Below are 22,692 nucleotides of genomic sequence, written 5' to 3'. Positions count from 1 at the left end.
CCAGCACATCTCCTCCTGCTCCATCTTCACTGACCTCGTGTCTGCATAGGTGTTTCTCTCGTATCTCAATCCTCTCTCCTCTTCAGCCACTCAAGGCCCGACAAACCTCAGCAGTCCCAGCAGGATGAACTCCACCCTGCAGGTGCCCCAGGAGCTCTCCAAGCCACACCACTGCAGCCATCTGCACTCCAGTGGCAGCAGCCCAGCATGGGCAGCCACCTGCACAGCATGCCAGGGGGCCAGCCTCCCACCTCCCCCCTCTCTTCACTGCAGGTCCCACGTGGCTTGAGTTACTTTGTCTCCTTCTTAAATATGTTATTCACAGAGGCACTGATTGTCTCAGCTCTGGCCAGAGACCTGTCCAACCAGTTTTGGAGCCAGAGAAACTTCTCGCATCTCCTTACAGGGGCTACGTCTGCAGCCTCTCCCTGGCTACCAACACCCCACCACATAAACCCAGCACACCCTCATAGGAAAATTGTGTTTCTTGATGTTCAGAGGGAACCTCCTGTGTTTCAGTTTGTGCCCATACACACATACACTTATGTGTGTCTCTTCCCTCAAGATGACGTGACAGCAAGTGTACAAAACTTACCACAGCAGTGTTGCTCAGGCACACTGCAAGGGCAGCTGACCCATCCATACGAGCGGCGGAAGGACCCTTTCACAGTTTTAGTACATATTCTGGTATTAATCAGACATGTACTATATGCCGTTGCAAATACCCTGGGGAGCTGTCGTGTGCTGTCTTCAAAATGTGTTTCTTTCCTTATTTTCATTTAAAGGGAAAAAAAAACCCATCAAACAAACCTTGCTTATCAATCGTCATGAAAGGGACTTAGCCCTGAATTACCCAGGAGCTGCTGTTGGAGACTGCCAGCACCTGCCTATCCAGCCCCCCAAGCACCTTCTGGTGGTGAGCAAGCATAGTTACCACTGCTGTGAGCTGATTTACCCCTTGAGTGAAAAAGGGCACAGGCACAGTAACTACAGAACTTGCTTTCACTGAGGAGAAAGGGGGCAGCAAGGGGACAAGGGGAAGAAGGTGAGTATCTTCTACTGTGCAAGAGAATGAAAAAATTTTTCAGCATCCACTACAGTGGAGACTTAGAGCAGACACTTTAACAGTACCACTTTGCTTGTAGATACTTCAGAATTTTAAAAGACAAGTCAGCTTAAAAATGCCTGTGAGGTGGACGAATTGGATGATAAAGACCTTTGTTGATTTCTGGTGTTTCCTCTCATATTTTTAAGTAGCTTGGAGCATTAACCTGTCCTACAGTTTCACCTGTCCTAGCCTTACAAATATAGAAGAGCAGTCACAGAACAGACTTTAGGTTCTGCTAATGCTGTTGCCTCCTAACTATGAGATGAAGAAAAGTGTTAAGAGTATGAGGGGAGAGTAGCCTATTGCTGACTGAACAGGAATACTGCCACTTGTTTACTCTTAAGCAATAAGTAAACTGATACCCAGACTCTAAATCTGGCCGCCTGCTGTTTTTCACCACAGCATGGGTTCCAACAGCACAACTTTTTACCTTGGATTGGAGAATCTTTTTTCCTTCAGTGTCTAAAATAAGGTACTACATAGCTGGTTTTGATGAATTTTCACTGACAGCTGAGGATTCAAAAAAAAAACCCCACCCTTTAAACTACACATGACAGAATACTGAAATCAATAAACTGCTGCTTAAAAGTAGAAATGGAAAAAGATTAGAAAAAGCTCTGATTTATTAACACCCACTGAAAAATAAATTTATTTCAAGAAAACTATAAACAATATATACACAAGTGTAAAAGGGTTTCTCTTCTTGTTTACAGGAACGTACATTACTTTTGTTGACACTTCCATGGGTTTTGTCATCCCCTACAACTTAGTATCCATGATAATATTACCATCCTTGTCCTTTACTCTTACTCTCCCAGAGACATACTTTGTTTCCTGCTCTCCATTCACGTACACAGTCTTGACCGTACCGTCTGGATACTCCCGTCTCTTGAACTGTGGTGTGTGTAGTTCCCTCTGGCCATTATTGAACTCTATAGTTTTGCTTCCATCTCTGCATTAAATAAATGTATGTAAGTACTTTTAAAAAACAGTCATTGTAAGGACTATACATAGGCTTGAGCATGATCTCCAACAAACATTAAATACACAAGCCTAAATGAAGGAAGAACTTAAAAAACACAGTATTTGTGAAAAACTAGTTTTGTTAAATACCATCCCAGTTGGCTGGTACTCAAAAGCATGTTTCTGCAAAACTGACATCACTTCTTTGTACTTGAGACCCTCTACTGCACTCCTCTGCACTAAATCTATTGCTGCAACAGTCCAGGAAAAGTTTAGAACTTCCATGTTTTGAGCACTATCTCTTATCAGCTGTCAGGCAGACCTGCCTGCCACACCAGCTCAGTTCCCACGTGTTCTCTACAATTACGCACAAATGAGAAAAATCTCTCAGGCTAGGGTATGAGAAAATACACACAGGCATTCAGACTTTATGCTAAAAAAGACTCAAGCTACAAAAGTTTTGTAGACTCAAGCTACAAAAAAAAAAAAAAAATCCTGAAATGTCAAACAGTAAATACATGTTCACAGTACAGTATATTCAAATGTAAACTTCTAGAAACTGATCTGTCAGGGTGTAGTGCCCCGTCAGCGAGCCCTAACTGCTCCCTTCCCATCGACACGCGAGGGTACCTGAAGAGGTAAAGCTTACCGCTGAATCCGAACAATAGTACCATCTGGAAAGATACTTTCTTCTTGCCCGTCCGTAAATAAATTTTTAATAGTTTGATCAGGGAAAGTAATTTCTTTCTTGCCATCAGGATAATGCTTCTCTGAAATGTATTTTGAGACAATATGCTTGTTACATAAATACAGGTGTATATACGGGCAGCGATTTTGAGGGTTGGTTGGGTTGGATGATTTCTTTACCTATTTGTCCATTTGAAAACTGCAAGACCTCTAAGCCATCAGAGTATGTAGTATGTGTAGTCTTAGCATCAGCATAATAATAAATCTGCAGAAAACAGTTCAGATTTAACATAACTAGTGAGAAATTTTCTCTCTGTGTGTACAGATGTGTGCATAAGTATGTATAAAAAATGCAGATGTAGAATACTTACCACTGTTTGATCAGGCATAACCTGCTTCACATCCCCATTGAAGAAGGTTATAGTTATGGTCTTCCCATCAGAACCCACTTTTTTCCATGTCCCATTGGGGAAAAATATGAGGTGACAGCCATTTTTCAAAATCTTTTCAACCTAATGAATACATTACAGAGAGGTCAGCATTGAGCCATCACACCCACATGCTTGTTCCTCTTTAACAGCTGTCTTTGGAATTTCAGAGGGCCAAGCTCTCATTTTACCTTTCCATCAGGATAAGCGGTTTCCCTCTGTATCTCTTCACTGTCTGTATATGCAGGTCCAGGTGGCAGCGACACATGAGCTTCATTAGGAGACGTGTCCTGAAATGACAACAACAATCTAAGCATAAACTCAAGTGGAGCTTTGTCTTTATACACGGGTTTTTTTCCTAGGCTGACAGGTATTTTTGGAAAACAAGCATCAGAGGAGGAAGACAAGTGTAGGAAGGCATAAACACAATCTGGGTTTTATGCAACTCCTAGCACCATTCAAGTGGTAAGAGAGGGTAAGGCTCAGCAATAACTGTTGTCAGCTGTAGCCTGGACTGAAGTGGAATTCAGCGGTGTGTTGTAGCATGGTGGTCAACTGCTTTAAGTCATCCATATTAAGGTATGAAACAGTTGATGAAGTTTCGTAAAGCCTGAATGCTACCTACAGCAATTAATGTCAGAATTAATTCAACTATTTACAAGATTCTTGAACAGTTGCCCTACATGGAGCTTATAAGCATCTTTTTCCCCTCTCTTAAAAGGTAAAACATTTTGCAAAGTTCAAGGGAGTGGGAGATTATTAATTTATTTTCTTTCCTCAGCTAAAGAATCTTGCAACTACTAGACACAGGTAGAACACTCTGCATTGACTACTACACAGCCATTTTCTGGTATGACAACAAAATTGCAGTTGAAGAACATAAGAAGGTGAGTCAACAGCTTCACCAGACACCCTCCAGATACTCATTTAAGTACAAGTAACTACTGTTTTATTTTAGGCATTTTCCTCCCTTTTAAAAATCAAATCAAGATACAGGACTTACTACCATGTAAGTCCTAGAAGAATCTTCTAATGCTGTCATTGTCTCAGAGTTGCTTCTGTCACGAGCAGGTCCCGATGCAGGTGGTCTAGAAAGCTTTCCTACTCGGATACATGTAATACAGTTAATTTCAATAGTGAAATTGAATTACAGTTTAAACGTTACAATTATATATGAGGTCAAGCTGTACAGGACACCTGCGTTTCTTAAGTGCAGTAGAAACAGAACGCAGTACATTTATGAAAAGAATCAGCGTCAGTCAGCTCCCTCAGGTATGTTATTGCTTCATGTGTCACCAAGAAGCTACAACTGAAGATTTACAAAGGATTCCCCCACCCCATACCCCCACCAGGGATCTAGACAACGGTATTAGTTATGCTTTATAACAAATAAAGGAAGACTAATACAACCTTTTAACAGGGACCGATTGGCAGACTTTTCCCATGTCTCTCCTAGCACACCAGAAAGATTACCAAAATAAAACCACAAGGGCTTAAATTCTGGAACATACTCCTCTAACAGAGGACACGACGATTGCTTGAGCTGTCAGAGGTGTCAGGAAAGTACCCTCCAGTTGCTTTCCATATGTGGTTATTCACTAGGAAGGGGTATAGCTGCCAACAGCATTTGCTCCTAACCGTGAACAAGGAACAGCTGCTACAGCAGTGCCCATATGATTACAGATCCCAATAACAGAAGGTTCTGAAGCTCTGATAGCAGTTTCGATGCTATCAACATAGTCATCTAATCAACATCTGCAGCTTGGAGAACATCAATGACGAATACCATTCTGGATTACAGAACACAGCTTCTGGTATTCTTCAGGCCACCAAACCTGACCAGAAGCATTTTCGCTCTGAGAATGGTCTCATCACAGAGAGTGGTCTCATCACAGCTTTCTCCAGAATCTTACCCTGCGAGGTACTGATCCATATGCTCAAGTCCATTCCAACTATTCTCTACCTGCTTTTGAGGTGGTGAAGCATTCTTTTTAATACAAGCAAAAATCCACATAAATTTTCTTTTAAATAGTTAACAGAATTCTCTGATTAAACAAACATTTGTACCTTTTGCCTGTGAATAACTTTTGCCATTTATCTTGCTACACTTCTGTGCTGGAAGAAGCGGAGATGCAGTTTGACTTTTTGGGCCTCTATTTGGTAGACACTAAAAGAAAGGAAGTTATTTGTGGTTTACGTGACATTTATTCATAACTGTTCACAGAGCGGCAACAAAACGTATACACTATGTGACATGAAACTTACTGGAAGCTTTCTTCACTAACTGTACATTTTTGAGACTTGGTCAGAAGAAGGGCTTGCGTGATGTAGCTCAAGCCATACTTTGGAACTCTTCCTGTCTGCTGCCTTGCTACCAACAACTGAAGAATGTTAATTTGGTGCAAGCAATCCAGAATAATAGTTACAGTTTCAAAACTAAATATAACTGCTTTAGACAATGGTGAACTGCCTGGTTTGCCTGGTTGATCCTTAAGGTGCAGAGGTTCACAGGTTAGATCCCATCTATGATTTTTCTCTTACATAATTTTAAATTTCTAATATAAGTTCCTCAACAGAATGAATGCTGCATGCAGTGAACATTCACTTTTGGAGAGAATGTGACATTAACAAAATTCTGCACCTGTCATCACTAGTGGAGTCCCAAGATTAGTAAACTAAAAATAAACATCTGAGTTGCAGCTATTGGATTCCAAGTTTATGATCCAAAACTCAAGAGTATTCACACAGATGAATTTAAAACATCAAGATTAATAACTTACAGGTTCTGCTCTTTTTAGAGTCATCCCAGAATTGTCTATTTTCCTCTTGCTTCCAGCAGCTTCTACTTTCTTCCAGGCTTCTAGACGAAACCTCTCCATAATTCTGACTTCCTCTTTTAGCTCCATGTTCTCATTTACTAAAGCTTCTATTTGATCTCTCAGGCGTCGCTGGGTGGTTGACCATTTTGCCTCTTTTCTTTTTAAATCTTCCTGTAACTCTGCAATCTGCTGTTTTAAAGCCTTAGAAAAATGCAGGTTCATAAATTAGAGAGCTTTCATTTTTTTAATATAGCGAAAGATTTTCATGTTCTAATAGAAACACAAGCACACAAGAAAAGGCACAAGAGTGGCCAAAACAGTAAGATCAGCTTAATGGGGCGGAGTGAAAGGTAGGAGCTTTCTTCCCTGGAAGAGATATTATTTACTTTAGACTACCAACTTTATAAGCTCATCTTCAGTCACAGGAAGTTCCCTTGCCCCCTTGGCATCCTTTGCACTTCATAGATTGGCCAGTACAAACACACTTGAGACAGAAGCATGAAATCTTTAAGGCTACCCTGGAGAGGACCCTTGAAAAACAGGGAAATAGGGAGGACACAATCACAAAAACCACATGTGAATCTGCCTAGCCAGTTTAGCAAACGTTCCTTCAATCTGTTGAAGTAAGGAAAATTTGTAGGGAAGGAGGAGGGAAATCCATGTGTGATGTTTAATACGACTTGTTTGTACCTCTCATGTACCATACACCCTGACAATGAAGGAACAAACAGATCCTGTTTCTTACATCTCCGGTACCTAAGGACCTAAAAGTATAACAAAACGTAACTTTGAAAATTGTGGAAGATTACTACATTTACTGTGCAACAGTTACAGACAGAATAAAACTCACATACCGTTATAGTTTGCATCTTGATCCACTATCACGAATAAAAACTTACAACTCAACATCAGCTACAGTAATTTTGTAGCAAAGTTGAAGATCTTTCTGCCATAGTCACGAGCAGATTTTAGTGTGGAAACGTGACAAAAAGATTTGCTCAGAACAACATTGTGAAGACTGTAGTTCCTTCCTCAATTAGGCCATGTCTGCTAACATCCCATCTTGAAATCACTTGCAATCTTTCAGTTAAGTTAGAATTTAGTTCTTGACTGCTTTTAAAAGAATTTATGTGTTCCTGTATGGACTAGAAGAATAACATATTTTTATACCTGAATTTCATCACGTTCTTTTTTATCTGGAATTGCTCTAGCTTCTGTGGTATATTTTTCAAAAACTTTACGTTCCTTTTGCAGTTTTTTCATTTCCTTCTTTTTATATTCTTCTATTTCAGCCAGTTCTTGGGCTTTCTGCTGTTGAAAGTCTGCAATTTCTTTCCTATAATTATGAAACAAAGTTGTTGTTTTAGCTCAAAACTACTTCAAGTCTGGATTTTAAGGAAGAAAATTAACACACTGAATTCTGTGGTCTGCTTCCAATCCAGCATCTGTTCTCTCCAGGAAGACTTACCTATAAATGGTATTATTTTTTTAAGGAGGAAGAATTGTCACACAGCTAGTGTTTGAACTCTATCGATTTCTGGTTTTGTATCTTCTAGTCACAAAAGTTATCCTGAATTTTAGCTTTGGCTAAAATCTTCCAACATTCTTCAAACCAGTAGAACACCATTCCCCAAAAAGTACCAGGGAAAATGCTAACTGCAGGAGGTCACAAATTAAACATTAGCCAACAAGATGCTGTTTCCAAACAAAACCAGTGGCTGTAGTAGGAACAGGTGTGCCACATTTAAGTCACCAGATACAATTACTCTGCTCTGCATGTTGCTTATAAGTCCCTCAGTTCGAATGAAAATATGCTCCGAACCAAAGGAAGAGCATCAGTGATGTCAGCATAAAGATCAGTTTTTAGGATTGTGTGTTGTGGTTTAGCCCCAGCCAGCAAGTAAGCACCACACACAGCCACTGGCTCACTCCTCCCACCTGGTGGGATGGACAGGAGAAGGCTCAAGGGTCGAGACAAGGACAGGGAGGGATCACTCACCAATTACAGTCACAGGCAAAACAGACTTGACTTGGGGTGGGGGGGATCAATTTAATTGTTACCAGTTACTTCAGAGAAGACAATGAGAAACAAAGGCAGATCTTAAAAACACCTTCCCTCCACCCCTCCCTTCCTCCCAGTTCTACCTCCTCCCTACAGCAGTGCAGGGCAACGAGGAATGGGGATTGCAGGTCAGTTCATTGTATGTTGTTTCTGCTGCTCCTTCCTTAAAGGGGGAGGACTCCTTACACTCTTCCCCTGCTCCAATGTGGGGCCCCTTCCCATAGGACACAGCTCTCCATGAACTTCTCCAACATGAGTCATTCCCGTAGGATGCAATCCTTACCCATGAGATTCCTCCAGCATGGGCTTTTCCCACAGAGTCACGGCTTCTTAGGGTGTAGCCACACACTCCAGTGTGGAGTCCCTTCCCAAGAACTGCAGATGCGTCTTTGCTCCACTGTCAGTCTACAGCAGTGTAGGAGTCCCTCCCATGGAGACAGTCCTCTACGAACTCCTCCAGGCACAGGCATCTCTGCTTCAGCATGGGGTCCTCTCCCACAGGCTGTGGGTGGATCTCTGCTCCACCCTTAATCATCATGGGCTGCAGGGAGGCCGCCTGCTGTCTCACCACGGGCTGCAGGGGAACCTCAGCTCCAGCACACCTCCTCCCGCTCCATCTTCGCTGACCTTAGTGTTTGTATAATTATTTCTCTCACATCTCATTCCTCTTTGCTGCAGCCATGCTGGACCTGATGAATCTTGGCTGTTCCAGCAGGATGAACTTTGCCCAGCGGGCACCCTGGGAGAAGGGCACGTCAGAGGTCTCCCAGCCATACCACTGCAGCTGCCACCAGTTGAATGGTGGTGGCCAGTACAGACAGCTGTCCATGTGGGAGGTTGGGGGCCAGGCCCCCTCAGCTTCTCCTCCCTCTCAGCTGCAGGTCCCACATGGCACGGGTTTCTTTGTCCTTTCTTAAATATGTTATTCACAGAGGCACTGATTGGCTCAGCACTGGACAGAGGTGGGTTCAACGTGTAACGGGGGAAGCTTCCAGCAGTTTCTTTCTTACTTGCTTCTTACTTTCCTGTAGCCCCTCCCTTGTTACCAAAACCTCACCACATAAAAGCAACGCAGAACAAAAATCATAGTGAACTAGCAGGGGCTCTTAATATTACAATTTGTCTGTGAGTAATAATTACAGTTTAATATGTACATAGAACAACAACCAGTTTCTTGACCTATGTCTCCACTGTAACTGAAATACACCAATTACTTACCTGTGCTGTCGGTAACTGGACATTATGACAGTCTGGAACTTGCTGTGTAAGTGAATGCACCAAGATGTTTCAATTAAAAATTACCTGATATTTGCCAAGGCATGCTCTCTTTCTTCACGGAGTTTAGTTAGAGTTGCGTTTTCAGCTCTGAATCTCGCTATTTCAGTTTCCAGTTCAATGAGTCTCTCCCTCAGTACCTGTGATCGAACGCTGTTTCCTGTCAAAGAACAGCCAGATGCAAGTTATCTAAGTGGCACACATAATTATGACTGCAGTAAACAATTATCCCACACCAGTTAAGAAAAAAAAAATAATAAAATCAAGTGATACTATTTTAGGGATAGCAGTAGTATTGCAAAAAAATTCCGCTATTCAAATAACACAGAAGTGACATTTTAAAGCACTCTGCACTATCTACTCAAGTACCTCAAATATCTATCATCTTTGTAGAACTAAATATATATTAGAAATTGGAACGTGAAGGGCTTCAGGTCAAGCTAGAGAAACTAAATGAAAGTATAAGGGCCAAGCATCAAACCGGAAAGTTTATGCTTGAAGTCGGATCACTGGGCTGAGGCCAATGGCATGAGCTTTAATAAGGCCAAGTGCAGAGTCCTTCACTTGGGGTATAAAAACCCCAAGCATCGCTATAGGCTCGGGGAAGAGTGGCTGGAGAGCTGCCTGGCGGAGAAGGACCTGGGGGTGTTGGTTGACCACCGGCTTGATATGAGCCAGCAGTGTGCCCAGGTGGCCAAAAAGGCCAATGGGATACTGGCGTGTATCAAGAATAGTGTGACCAGCAGGAATAGGGAAGTGATCCTGCCCCTGTACTCGGCACTGGTGAGGCCGCACCTGGAATATTGCGTCCAGTTTTGGGCCCCTCGCTTTAAGAGAGATATTGAGCTCCTGGAGCGAGTCCAGAGAAGGGCGACTAAACTGGTCAAGGGGCTGGAAAATAAAACTTATGAGGAGCAGCTAAGGGAGTTGGGGCTGTTTAGCCTAGAGAAGAGGAGGCTGAGGGGAGACCTGATTACAGCCTACAAATACTTGAGAAGGGATGGTGGGGAGGTAAGGGAAGGGCTCTTTACATTAGTGATGGGTGATAGAACAAGAGGAAATGGGTATAAGCTTAGTCAGGGGAGATTCAGGTTGGATGTTAGGAAGTATTTCTTCTCTGAAAGGGTTGTCAGCCACTGGAATAGGCTGCCCAGGGAGGTGGTTGAGTCCCCATCCCTGGATGTGTTTAAGAAAATGGTGGATGAACTACTTAAGGATATGGTTTAATGGGAGATTAGGGACAGTTGGACGGGATGATCTCTAAGGTCTTTTCCAACCTAGAAATCTATGAAGTTTTTTCACGTTTTATTCACAACAAACTGTTCACACCCATCACCAATGTGAAATCTATTGCAGAGGCCAGAAATAGTATTTGTAGGCTTTTATGCCATCCCAGTTTCCTGTTCAGTCACTCGACACTTCCAGGGTTTTAACAGTCCCCTTCTCCATATGCAAGAGAAAAGCCTAAATACTGATGTTGCAGTGTGGATAGTTGCCTCATTCACCCTTAAATGCTTTGATATTCAGCACAAAACTCTACCCCTCTTCCTGCAAACATCTGGCAGGCATCTTTGGGCAACCGTGCAGAGGCAATTCTCCACAAAACAATAAGCAGAAGTAGCAGCTTTCATATGAACTTCTCAAAAAAAGCTAAACAAAATCCTAAACGTTCATAGGAGCAGAGTTTGAAACCAAGAATCTCACCACCTCACAGAGAAGAGATTAAAATGCTAGGCTACGCCCTCGTGCTTTCACTGAACAGCTCCATGGTTAATGATCTCACGTAAACGCAACAGCTTCAGCAGGAGCTTTTAGAGGCAGTCCTTCCCCGGACCACAACCATATGGTCAAAATCAAGTTGGGCAAAGCAGAAAAACGATTCCGTGTTTCCCCTATTCCACGTGAGTTCTCTAGATACTGCACTACTGTCAGAAAATACAGACAGGGCTGACACCTCCTGGTATTTTATACGAGGAACCTAACAGTGCATAGCATCACCGTACTGTGGTGTAACTGCACACCGTCACTGGAAAGGCAGGCACCATTTCATTTTCGGCACACCTTTGCCACTTTCCCTGATTTCGAAACAGTGATCAAGCAGCTCCAGATTAAGTTTGTTCAATGACCTGGTCTGACAGAAAACTAGCCTCCAGGGGAAAAAAGGAGAAAAAAAAAAAAAAAGTTTTCACTGATCGTCCCCATTTTGCAAGCTGCATAATGGTTAGATCTGACATCAGACATGCAACCAGGAGAGGGAACGAAAGGTGAGAACAGGGCCATTCCCTGCAGCAGAAGTCTGTACTTAACACCCTGTGGTGTAATGTCAGGTGGCAGCTTAAGTGTTAGACGGAAAGACTGGTAATACGTGTCGTCCCCAAGATTTCCCACCCGTTCCTGTTCTCTCACCTCCCGGCTCCTGTTCCATGTTTGATGTGATTTCGCGCTCCGAATGACAGCCTGCCTTCTGTTTCAGTTTCAGTGAAGGAAACAGTTTCACCATCAGGTTTGATACAGGAGGTCCATTTGAATCACTGTCCACTGCAGACTCCTTGGACATTTCCTCTCCCCTCTTTGACGCAACTCTTCTCTTTACTGTTTTATCTAGGACAGTTGTATCATTCTTACTGGAAAAGTCTTTCTGTAAAGATATTTTAGTATATTTTTCAGGTAAATCACTGTTAATGTAATTTTCATCAAGATCACTCCATGTTCTTTCATCATCAAACTCAAACTTACTCCTACTTATACAAGACGTGCTTCTCTGATGATCTGAAGCTTTTCTAATCTTTTGCTTTGAAAGTGCACTGCAATCTTTGTCTGGCAAGCCAAGGTCAGCATCTCCATTTTTACTTTCTTTGCTGTTGTCTGTAATGGAACCTCCATAATCAAAAAATTCTGGATCGCTTTGTCTATGTCTCAGAAAGGATGTCTCAGCATCTTCATCTTCATGCTTTAACGTGGTCTCAAAATCACTCTCAGAATCTGTAGTAGTATCCCCATTGCCATCACCCTTATCTTCATTGACAATCCATTGATTACTTTTTAAAGCAGGAGCTGCTGTCATCAAAGAAGCTGAAAATATTACACTGTCCGTTTTATTCAATGGATCCTTCATTCTAAAAGCTGTTCCTGAATTCGAGACGGTATGCATAGCTGCCCTATCATTTATATTTCCCTGTGCCACACAGTCTGCCTTTTTGTTTCTCTTATTTATCAGATGAAGAGCCAGTGCCTCTACTTGCTGCTGGTTTGCCTTGATAGGGGTGGAAGACATTCTACGGCCTTTTGAAGTTTGCTGATCTTGATCTAAGATCCTTTGCACAAATGAGGAATTACTTGAGAAAGATATTTCATCCGCAGCTTGTTCTAGAAACAAAAATTCATCTAATTCTAGGTTCTCTTTTTCTTTTTCTTTTTCCCAGTTTTCCAGCTTATTCTGAAATGAAACTTCAAAAGACAGTTCTGGATCTTTTACAGGGTGACCTGTAGGACATTTAGAATTAGAAAAGGCACTGGCCAGCTCAGGAGACAAATGAGGCTTTTCTGTGCTGGGTAATTTGTTTCCGGTTTTGCCAGTGTTAGACTTGGCAAATTCTACTACGTTCTCTTTATCTTCTATTTTGTTGCTAATTTCTGATGGAGAAGAATCTCTCATTTGTTCATCGTGATTTTTTCCTGGTTGCATTCGTGTTTCTAATGGCAGAATATTTTTTCCATTGTGATTCCTGAGTATCAGGGTCTTCCGAATAGGACAATGTTTTGCTTTATCAGGGTGGCTGGATTTTTTACATGATGCAAAAAGGTTTTCAGAAACCAGTTCTTTGCCAGGAGGCATAGTTTTCTTCTGTGTTTGTGATCTGTCCACTTTAATAACATTTCTGTCATCTGAAGCCCTTTGTTGAAGTTTTGGGGTGTTTTCTCCAAATTTTGTAATTTTAGATTTGGCATTAGTGAATCTTGTTAAGCCTTCTCCTCTTCTCAGGAAGGGTCGTTTGACCACTGGTTTTTGAATGACTGATCCATTTGTCTCCTGAAAAAAGGGTAAGGAAAAGTAAAACGCAGAATATTAAAAAGCCCTTTACACAGTTTGAAGATTTCTTCAAATAAACTCCATATATGAGGAGGAATTTACACAACACATTTCTACTGGATTTCTAAAGACATCTCAAAAAGTAAAATATTTAGAGTTTTATTTTTATTTTATTATTTACTTTATTATTTTTATTATATTATTATTTTATTATTTTTATTTTTAAGAATGTGAATATTGCATTCAGGGTTAGCTTTTAATGCTAGAATCTTCCTTGTAGATTTTTAAAGCACCTACAGCATCTTGGCACAATATACAAATAATAAAATAAATAATAAATAATAAAATTTAATAAGTAAGTAAATAAACAAATAAATGACCTGTGACTTCTGGTTTTGCTCTAGACGCTGCTCTTCTAGTTGTATCTGTTCTTCCAGGAATTCTTCAAATGTCTGTTTCTTCTCCTGAATTGCAGCTTTAATAGGTCTAGTGTAATTTAAAAAAAAAAAAAAAAAATCAAATCTTACATTTCTATATAAAATAGCTACACCTAAGGTGTAATTACATAAGAGATGACAAATTATGAGGTACTTCAGTCATTAAGTGGCAAAGTTAATCTGAGAAATGCATTATAACACTAGCTGTTTATCTTTTGAGAAATGGTCTATCAAATCCCTGCTATAGTTAATACACGTATCTAAGAGACACTGTATGCAGGTTTTGCTCGTTCCTCTTTCACTGCTTTTCTCAACGACCCTTTCTTCTGCCCAGACCACCAAACTTTCACTCGTATTTTGGTCATACTGCCAATTTCTGTAGTATCACCTTTCTACTCAGTAATGCTACTGAAATCGTGTTCCTTATCTCTCCTTTTGATACTCCTCCTCCTGCACAGCCTTCTACCGGTCTGGCTGGGATGGGTGAGCTTCTTCACAGCAGCCCATATGGTGCTGGTTTGGATCTGTGACCACAACAGCATTGATAACACACCAATGCTTTAGCTGTTACTGAACGATGCATGGCATCAAAGCTCTCCGCTTTTTCGTGCTGCTCCTCCACTCTCAGCAAGTAGGCTGGGGGAGGGCAAGAGGCTGAGAGGGGACACAGCCAGTACAGCTGACCCAGATTGACCAAAGGGACATTCTATGCCATATATCGTGTTCACCAGTAAAAAACCGGGGGCTTGGTCTTCCAAAAGTAGCTGTTGCTCAGAGACCAAGTGGGCATCAGTCTGCAGATGGAGAGTGACAGCCTTTTCATTGCTTGGGTTTTCCCCACCTCTTTCCTCTACTTATTAAACTGTTTTCCTGTCGACTCATAAGTTTTCTCGAGTTCGCTCTTCTGATAACCTCTCCCATCCTGCTCTGGGGGACGGAGTGAGCAAGTGACTGGATGGGTGCTTAGTTGCTGGCTGGGCTCAACCACCATAGCCTGCAACAAGTATTTCTTGCTTTTGTGATGACCTGGCAGACAAGGCAGAGCTTTAAAATAATGCAACCATTATCATAGAATCATAGAACAGTTTGCGTTGGAAGGGACCTTAAGGATCATCTAGTTCCAACCCCCTGCCATGGGCAGGCAAACCCTCCACTACACCAGGTTGCTCAAAGCCTCATCCAACCTGGCCTTGAGCACCTCCAGGGATGGAGCATCCACAGCTTCTCTGGGCAACCTGTTCCAGTGCCTCACCACCCTCATTCTAAAAAATTTCTTCCTTATATCCAGTCTAAATCTCCCCTCTTTCAGTTTAAAGCCATTGCCACTTGTCCTACCACTGCACACCATTACTTTTATTCTATCAGCTCCATAAACAAAGCTTTTACCATAGACGAGAAGGCTTCTGCCACAAGCACTATTATTACTTCTTAGCCATATACAGATGTCTAAACAAACATGCGTCTGGTAATAAACTAAGAAGTCACAACCTTGCACTCCTCCTTCACAGTACTACTTTCACCACATAACAGTGGATAGGAGGTTGTAATCAATCAAATTGGATACAGTAATTATAATTGCTTACATACTAAGCCTATACTAAAACATGCTTCCAAACTATTATTACCCCAGGTTTCACACATCTCTTCAGCCAATGCACGTCTTTCACAGCATAAGCAATTTCAAGCCAGAGCCTCTCTTGCTACAGGCCTCCACAGTACCTACCAAAACGGAATCCTGGGCTGAGAAAGCTACACAAACTGAGAATATCGGACTCTTTCAATCAGGACTCAGAATTCAGCCAAACTCGTACTATCTGTTGGGTAAAAACTACATAATGATGGTCTGAATTACCTTTCCTCTGTATTAGTCCACAAATGTTTTCCTCCGCTGGAATTTTCAGAGACACCTGCACTTTCCACAGATAAAGGATCAATGTGATGATCTTCACTCTCCATTAATAGTTCCATCTTTTGTTCTGGACACCACATGTTTTTTTCTATGAAAGCAATAGAAATTTTTTTCCTCCCCAACATCAAATCAGTTTTCAGCTCATACTTTAAGCAGCATTCAGGTCAGATTAATACCAGAAGGGAGCTTCGTGGTGATGCAGCCTAAATTCCTACATAAAATAGTCCTAAGATTTCTCTAAATTAATTCTTATTTGAATCTGAACTTTGTTTTTAAAGGAACATCTGATTATGTATTAAAAATTTTCCACAGACCTTAAATAACCCATTCTGATTGTTCATTTTTTTTGCTCTTGTTAATTTATAGCTTAAAAATGAAATAACCGAACAAATTTGGATGTCTGCTGTACCGAAGAGCTCTCCTATCAAGCTTCTGTTTCCCATGTATATATGTAAAAATTAAGAGTTAATTTATCCTTTCACATTCTCTTAGGCCAAGCCCTCTGATTAAAAGCTTTAAAGCTGGTATGAAGTATGATGAAACGCAATCTCATACTTTTTTGCCGAAACCTCTACAAGTTTTCAGCTACCTTATTAAATTGCTATATTAAAACCAAAACCACTATTCCAGTCATGGCAGCATAGTAGTCATGCTGGTGCCAACGGTAAAACTGAGAAAAGAAAAGATAAAGAACTCCAGTGCATTGCTTCTGATGCACAAATAATTTCTAGTCATATGATGAGATCTCTCTTCCAACCCATCTTGACCCCTAATTCCAGTTCAGTTACGGATCCTCGCAATAGTGCTGGTCTGAAGACATTCTGTATCCCTGGATAGATTGTTATTTTCCATTTGCCACATGAAAACGTGGGTACAGTTCAGCCCAAACAATTCAGCTATCCAGTATCTGTCATTATTTGCTATTTTCCCAGTCTTTATGACACATCAGCTTTAGCAGTAAAGATTATATTTTTTTCCTAAAATAGACAAACATTTCATACAGACAGAAGAACTTGATTTTTTTTCCTCATGCTGCAAAACAAAACTCACATGGACATCAACAGGAACACTCTAAGGTCTGTAAGCTGTCAGTAAACCAACCAATAAATCAAGTAAACCAACACTTGTATAAAATCTTCACAATAAGTAGTAGAAAATTATGCTCAATAACTACAAGAGGAAAAGAAATCCCACTACACAGCACGTTATCCTTCCATAAATGACTAACCAGTAGTACATTTGTCTTCATCGTTTTTCAAACAATTCTGCATTTTCAGAGGCACACCCGGGCCTTGTTTCTCACAGGCAGACACTCCTGAAAGACTGTTCATCAAAGATGAGGTGCATTCTTCGTTGTTTAACTTTTGCAAAAAATCACTGTCTTGTGTATGTGGAGAAACAATTGGAGCATAAGCTCTGTCTTCAAAGTGATTCTGATACCCAGATGATGGCAACTGGTGTGAAGTTGTTAATCTCACTGAATGCCCAGGTCTCAGCTTTTGACTTTCAGCCATTACAGTATAGCCTTGAAATTAAAAGAAAAAAATGGCTGTGTCATTGTATTACACCACCACTGTTCCACAGGAGAAAAGAAACGGCATTTGTTCTTCTAATGCTAAGCCCTAAATTCATTTTCTCAGGTAGGCAGAGTAAAAGAAAGAGATTCCTTAAGTCAGGTTGGACTGACATTGCCAAGAAAAGAAAACACTCTTGCTCAACTCTCAGTTTTTTCATCCCAGCACTGTCCCCTCCCTTTGCACACAGCAAACGAGACTGGAAAACTGATACAGGTTACTGGTGTTTGTTTTTTCTATACAGATCAGCTCCCCAGTCTAGTTCAGTTCATCACCTGAATAAATTTGTGCTGCCTGAGCTCAAACAAGGAGGTACCACTTCATCTGGATACAGTGACAGCTTAAAGCAACCAAAAGTATTGTGACAAACGGCTAGTCAGAAAGGAAAGCAACTCTTTGTTTTACACTTTCATATTTAAAATATGTTCTTCTAAACAAGGGCTCCCATCACAGCACATATTGATCAAGTTACAATTACAGCTGGCATTTTATAAAAAGTAGGATAGTATTCCTTCTACAGCACTCAACTTTCAGTCACTGAAGGATGCAGTGTTTATCTTTGACTAATCAAGTAGTCTTAGATGAAGAACACTGAACACACTTTCAGATTTTAACTGGAAAACGCGATTAAATTCTTCAGTTTACTGGATGTCATATGCTTGCTTTCGCAACTTACCGAGAACTGCTGCCTGGCTAGACACCATGCTAAGTAGCTTCTCTTGCTCTTCCATTAGCCTTTGAAGTTGCTCCATCTGTTGTTTCTTCAGCTGTTCTTGTTTCTGTTGTTGCAATTCCTTCAGCTTTTCAAACAAAAAAATAAACGCGTCAGAGGCTAGGTTTACTTAGAAATCCTTACCACAGGATTACTGTCATCGAGACAATGGGCATTTCTTGTTTTAAAGATGTTCCATTAGGTAAGTGTACCATGGCGGAAATTAAGAATATGAAATGCTACTTTAAACAAATTTTTTTGTTCTTTTTCTATCTATGAATGCACACACTATTTCCAGTTTGCCCAAGTAACAGTTCCATCAGTCTTTAACTGACCAATCTACAAACAGTAGGAATCAGAACCCTCATTTCTACTGCATGGGAAAACCACTCATAATCTGCTCTTTTAACATTAAGTGCTACTATGCCATGTGTTTATTAAAATGCAAATACTTCCTAATAATTAAAGCTTTACAAAAAGTGTGGGGTTTGGGGTTTTTTTCTCCAAAATCTCACTTATAGTGAACAGTACTGATACAAAGGACCGAGAGAGGGAAAAAAGAGCATCAGAGCACATTAAGATTCATGAAGCTGCCTGAAAAAAGAATTAAAATACTGATTAAATTCAGTAATCCAGGAGTCCCTGGCCCTGCCTCAAGACCAGCCTTGAGGGCCATATGAAGGCCCGGCATTCTGTACGCTACCAAACCACCGCGATGGGTGGTAGGCCTTCATGTCCATCTCTGTATCTCTAGCACATACACACGTGCTAGTTCCAGCTCCTCCAAAGGAAAGACAGGAGGCCTGAGGAAATCCTTCTATAGATCACAATTGGACCGCACCTGTCATCCAACAGGTAAGAAAAACTTCCCTTAAATTCTCCTTGTAGTCCCTTAAAATTCTAGTGAAAACAGAAGGCACTATGCAAGTAGAAGCTGTGAGCTAACGATCAAGATCCAAAGATCATCTAAGTCTCATCTCCAACCCCTTCACTTAATTTTTTTAAAGAAATCATACTTCTACCTGTTCTGATAATAATACTCTCAGAAAACTAAACCGAAAAAAATCTCATACACCTAAACCAACATTAGTCATTGTAAGCATCAGATTTTTTTTTTGTAGTATATTAGATTGTCAATAACTTACTAAGACAGAAGACTTAACAATTCCTCTTAAGATACCATTAAACCAGCCAATATCTGTCATGTAGCCACTGTTTGACACTGCTGACAATCTGAAAGAGTGAATAAATGTTTTCCTATTGTGTAAAATAGAGGAGAAAAGTTTTATAGCACCACATAAGTTGTGGCATTCTACTCTAGAGACTCACACACATTCCCACACACCCCACTTGAGTCAACAGACATAGGGGTTTGTGCTGGGGTAGCTGCTAGCTGAGTGGACAAGGAAGTGAGTTCTTTATCCTTCACAGCAAGATCTAGTGAAGTGTCTATGAACACTTGCAGCCAACACAATTTTTGTCTAGTAATTGGAAAGAGCTACAAGAGAACATTTTGCCAGTTACAGTGGACTAACTGACATGCTTGCATCGGAAAAAAACAATAACATCACAGCGTTGTAATTCCAGGCCTTTTTGTCCCAATGTCATGGATACTTCATCACATTCAACACTAACGTCTCTTTTCTTGCAAACAGAACGAGGTAGATGGGTGCACATAGCTGCTTTGAGCACTAACAGAACACGTTGCTATAGATACAAGAACACACAGCTTCCTCATGTTGTGAATATCTGTGGTGAAGTGCTACCACTGTAATGACCAGCACGCCATTTCCACAGCTTCAAGTGGAAAGAAACAAGGGAATATTGTAAAACTGTCTGCATCTTTCCAGGTAAAAAGATTTCAAGAACAAGTATGCTGCCACTGAATGCAATTTAATTCTAAACTGGAACCTGTGCCAGCTGGAAACAACAGGAGTTAGATTCTCGATAACTGCACATCATGAGGAAGACACGAATTTTTGTGCACTCATAACTCAGGATTTGCTCTTTAAGCTTGCTGTGTTCTGTTTGTTGCAAAGAGTTTGCCTACTTCCAGGTATGACAAATCATATGCAGAAACAAAATAAATCTTAATTGATGTAGGTCAAGGAATTTCAGAACTTTTACCTGTTCAAGCTTTTGTAAGAGTGGATCGCTGTGATCGGATTTATTCTGACCATTCACTTCACCATGGACAAAGTCTGGTTTAGGGGCTTCTACATTACATGCTGCTGCTGGAAAAGATGTTTCAGTGGTATGTTGCTGAAGTGTACAAGAGCTGCCAGACTCTTCTTCACACAAGGAGTCATCACTTACAGAACAGCTATCTGGAAGATGCAACACTTCAGCAGGGAAAGCTGTGATGTTTTCAGGTCCAAATAACAAATTTTCCTTGTTGATTTTCAAACTGGTAAAACTAGGATCTAATAAGACTCCAGCACGGGAACTATCGGACATCCAATGTGCAATGAAGTTTTGTTCACTGCTTGGATCTTCAACAGTTGGCATCTTGGAAATTGTATTCCAATTTAATTGCTGATGTAGCATTAACATAACAATATTACACTTTGTAGCATGAGGACAGTAAAACTTTCAAAGATCCAGGTATTTGGTATGGACAGTTACCTACTTTTCACACCTAGAAATTAAGAAGAGAAACAAAATAAGAAATCTACAATAACAGATTCCCAGTAAAAGGAAGTTACTCTCTTATAACCAGCTCAATGTATTTATAAAAATAAGTCACAATCTACTTTTCCCTGGGCAATAGAAACAACTTGGACACCTAGTAACAAACACTTTCTGTGCAGGAAGTCAACATAATCCAACTTTTCATCTTATTATTTATTTGAGTGCAGTTAATACTATAAAGCTGTGTATAATATCCTATTCAGCACTAGAAAAGGATTCAGAATTTTTTTTAAGGGCCTGCAACAAAAGAAGAGCTGTGATTTGAGGAGTTGAGAGACTTCCCTCACAGGACCTTCGTGTTAATGCAAAGTTTCAAGTATGTCCATCTAAATACAGACATTTTACTGCACATATTTCAATGCAGCACTTATAATTTTTGTGTCTTCCTTATCTTCTCATGAAGACTCTACAACCATGCTGCCTGTTCGCTTCTTCCTCCAAACCAGCTTTTTTCAAAATCCATAAAAAAAAAAAAAAAAAAAAAAACGCTTTGAAACCTGCAAAAGTTGCAGTGACAACCAAATTCCTACAAGTGTCATAACACAAGAGGAATTCAGGTAGGTAGGAAGACCCAAAGTGATTTCCTCACTTAGGAAGAAAAAGAGACAGAACTGCTGTCAATGACGATGCAGATGCCCTGCTGCCTCAAACCAGTCCCAGGGCAATTAGTCTCTGCCTGTGCACAAGGTGTGCCATGGGGAATACAGAGAAAGAAGGAGCCAGGGGACAATGGACAGACAACCACAGCAGCCCGGGCTCAACGGTCCTGCTGATCAGGAAACATCTTATTAAAGCTCCCTTGTTCCCAAGAGATTGGTTCATGGCAGCTCTCGCTTCATTTTCCCGCTGTAAAAGGGATTTCAACCAAAGCTTGAAACAGTGACTAGGAGAAACAGCGAAGTTTCCTTAGGAAAATGTTTTTCAACTGCCTGTTTTGGGGCACCACTGGAAGTTCCCCAGGGAGATACAGATTCCTGCACTGCCAAACTCCAGCTTATGGGCTTCACACGCCGTTTTTCCTGTCACCTGTTGGAGACCCTCTCAAGGCAGCCTGCCAGTTTAACGCTTCCCCTGGACTCGAAGAGCAGCAGCACCTTCGTGCCAACCGAAAGAGCTGGCGGGGCTGAAGCCGATCCGCCTGGATATGGACGAAAGGATCCCCCAAAGGTCGTCGGTGAGGAGACGTGCACGGCCCGGCCCGGCGCCTCCCCACCCCCACGGCCACGGCCCCGGCCCGCGGCACCCGCACAAGAGACGCCCCGAACGCGCCGCCGGCGCCCGCCGCTCCCCCGGCCCCGAAGCACCCGCACCGCGACAGCTCCGACCCGCGGCCCCTCACAGACACCGGGGCAGCAGCATCGGCGTCGCTCCTCGGGCCGCTTCCGCAGCAACACTCCACGCTGGCCACCACCCCTCTCCTTCTATTACAAACCTGCCGCCATCGCACAGCCGCCCGGCGCCACAGGCTGGGCACCGCCCCGGCGCGGGGCATGCTGGGAGTTGTAGTCCCGAACCACTGGCTTTCCCGCCCAGCCGCGAGGCGGTCCTGCGGCGCGCGAACTACAGCTCCCAAGAGCCTCAGCGGAGAAAAGGCCGTTGATGGGCATCAACGGTGCCGCAGGGCTCCTGTTCCTGCCCGGGGCTGTCAGGAGCAGGAAGAGGCGGCGGGGATCGAGGCGGAGGGGTTTGTTTCCCCTCGCTCCTGAGGGCGGTCCGCAGGTGGAGGCGGCTCCCGGGTCGTCCCCGCGTCGCCGCTGGTGGCCCTTTGGGGTGACGGGGTTTCTCTCCGGGCAGCGCCGCTCCTGACGAGGCGGAAGGCCGTATCCGCGCACTGTTCTTCAGCCGCTGTCCCGACACGGTGTGCGACCAGATTCCTGACTACTGAGCTGTCCGCAGCCCTTTCAGGGCGTGGGGTTTTCTGCAGGGGTGAGGCTTCGGACTCCTATTGTTGCGGGTAGTTGTACCCTTTTAATCTTTAAATAGCCGCGGTGAGGGAG

At 42.1% G+C, this 22,692-nt stretch overlaps 2 protein-coding genes across 4 annotated transcripts in view; one reads left to right on the top strand and one right to left on the bottom strand.

The window, feature by feature from the left end:
- Positions 1-1,851: 1,851 nt before the first annotated feature.
- Positions 1,852-20,557, bottom strand: CPAP (centrosome assembly and centriole elongation protein). 3 transcript variants are annotated; one of them, XM_086613480.1, is made up of 16 exons: positions 20,132-20,512; positions 17,969-18,092; positions 17,004-17,243; positions 15,662-15,806; positions 13,753-13,858; positions 11,749-13,372; positions 9,370-9,502; positions 7,176-7,341; positions 5,967-6,206; positions 5,254-5,353; positions 4,190-4,290; positions 3,378-3,476; positions 3,130-3,270; positions 2,939-3,023; positions 2,721-2,841; positions 1,852-2,060 (listed from the first exon to the last, which is right to left on the bottom strand). In XM_086613480.1, the coding sequence occupies exons 1-16, from the start codon at positions 20,510-20,512 to the stop codon at positions 1,868-1,870; spliced, it is 3,999 nt and encodes a 1,332-aa protein (XP_086469606.1). In that variant the 3' UTR covers positions 1,852-1,867. The 3 variants fall into 3 exon arrangements, with proteins under 3 accessions (XP_086469606.1, XP_086469619.1, XP_086469611.1); XM_086613493.1 differs by lacking the exon at positions 17,004-17,243 and having other exon boundaries at positions 4,190-4,287; positions 20,132-20,557; XM_086613485.1 differs by lacking the exon at positions 17,004-17,243 and having other exon boundaries at positions 4,190-4,287; positions 11,731-13,372; positions 20,132-20,551.
- Positions 20,558-22,427: 1,870 nt separating this feature from the next.
- The window catches only part of PARP4 (poly(ADP-ribose) polymerase family member 4), a 60,241-nt gene continuing 59,976 nt past the window's right edge, over positions 22,428-22,692 (top strand). The window contains exon 1 of the mRNA XM_086621633.1: positions 22,428-22,553. The gene's annotated coding sequence lies outside the window, so the exon portion shown is untranslated. The remainder of the gene's footprint in view (positions 22,554-22,692) is intronic.

Source organism: Tauraco erythrolophus, chromosome 1, assembly GCF_009769465.1.
Source record: "Tauraco erythrolophus isolate bTauEry1 chromosome 1, bTauEry1.pri, whole genome shotgun sequence".
In the NCBI taxonomy this organism is placed as follows: domain Eukaryota; kingdom Metazoa; phylum Chordata; class Aves; order Musophagiformes; family Musophagidae; genus Tauraco; species Tauraco erythrolophus.
This window is presented reverse-complemented; position numbering and strand designations above follow the sequence as displayed.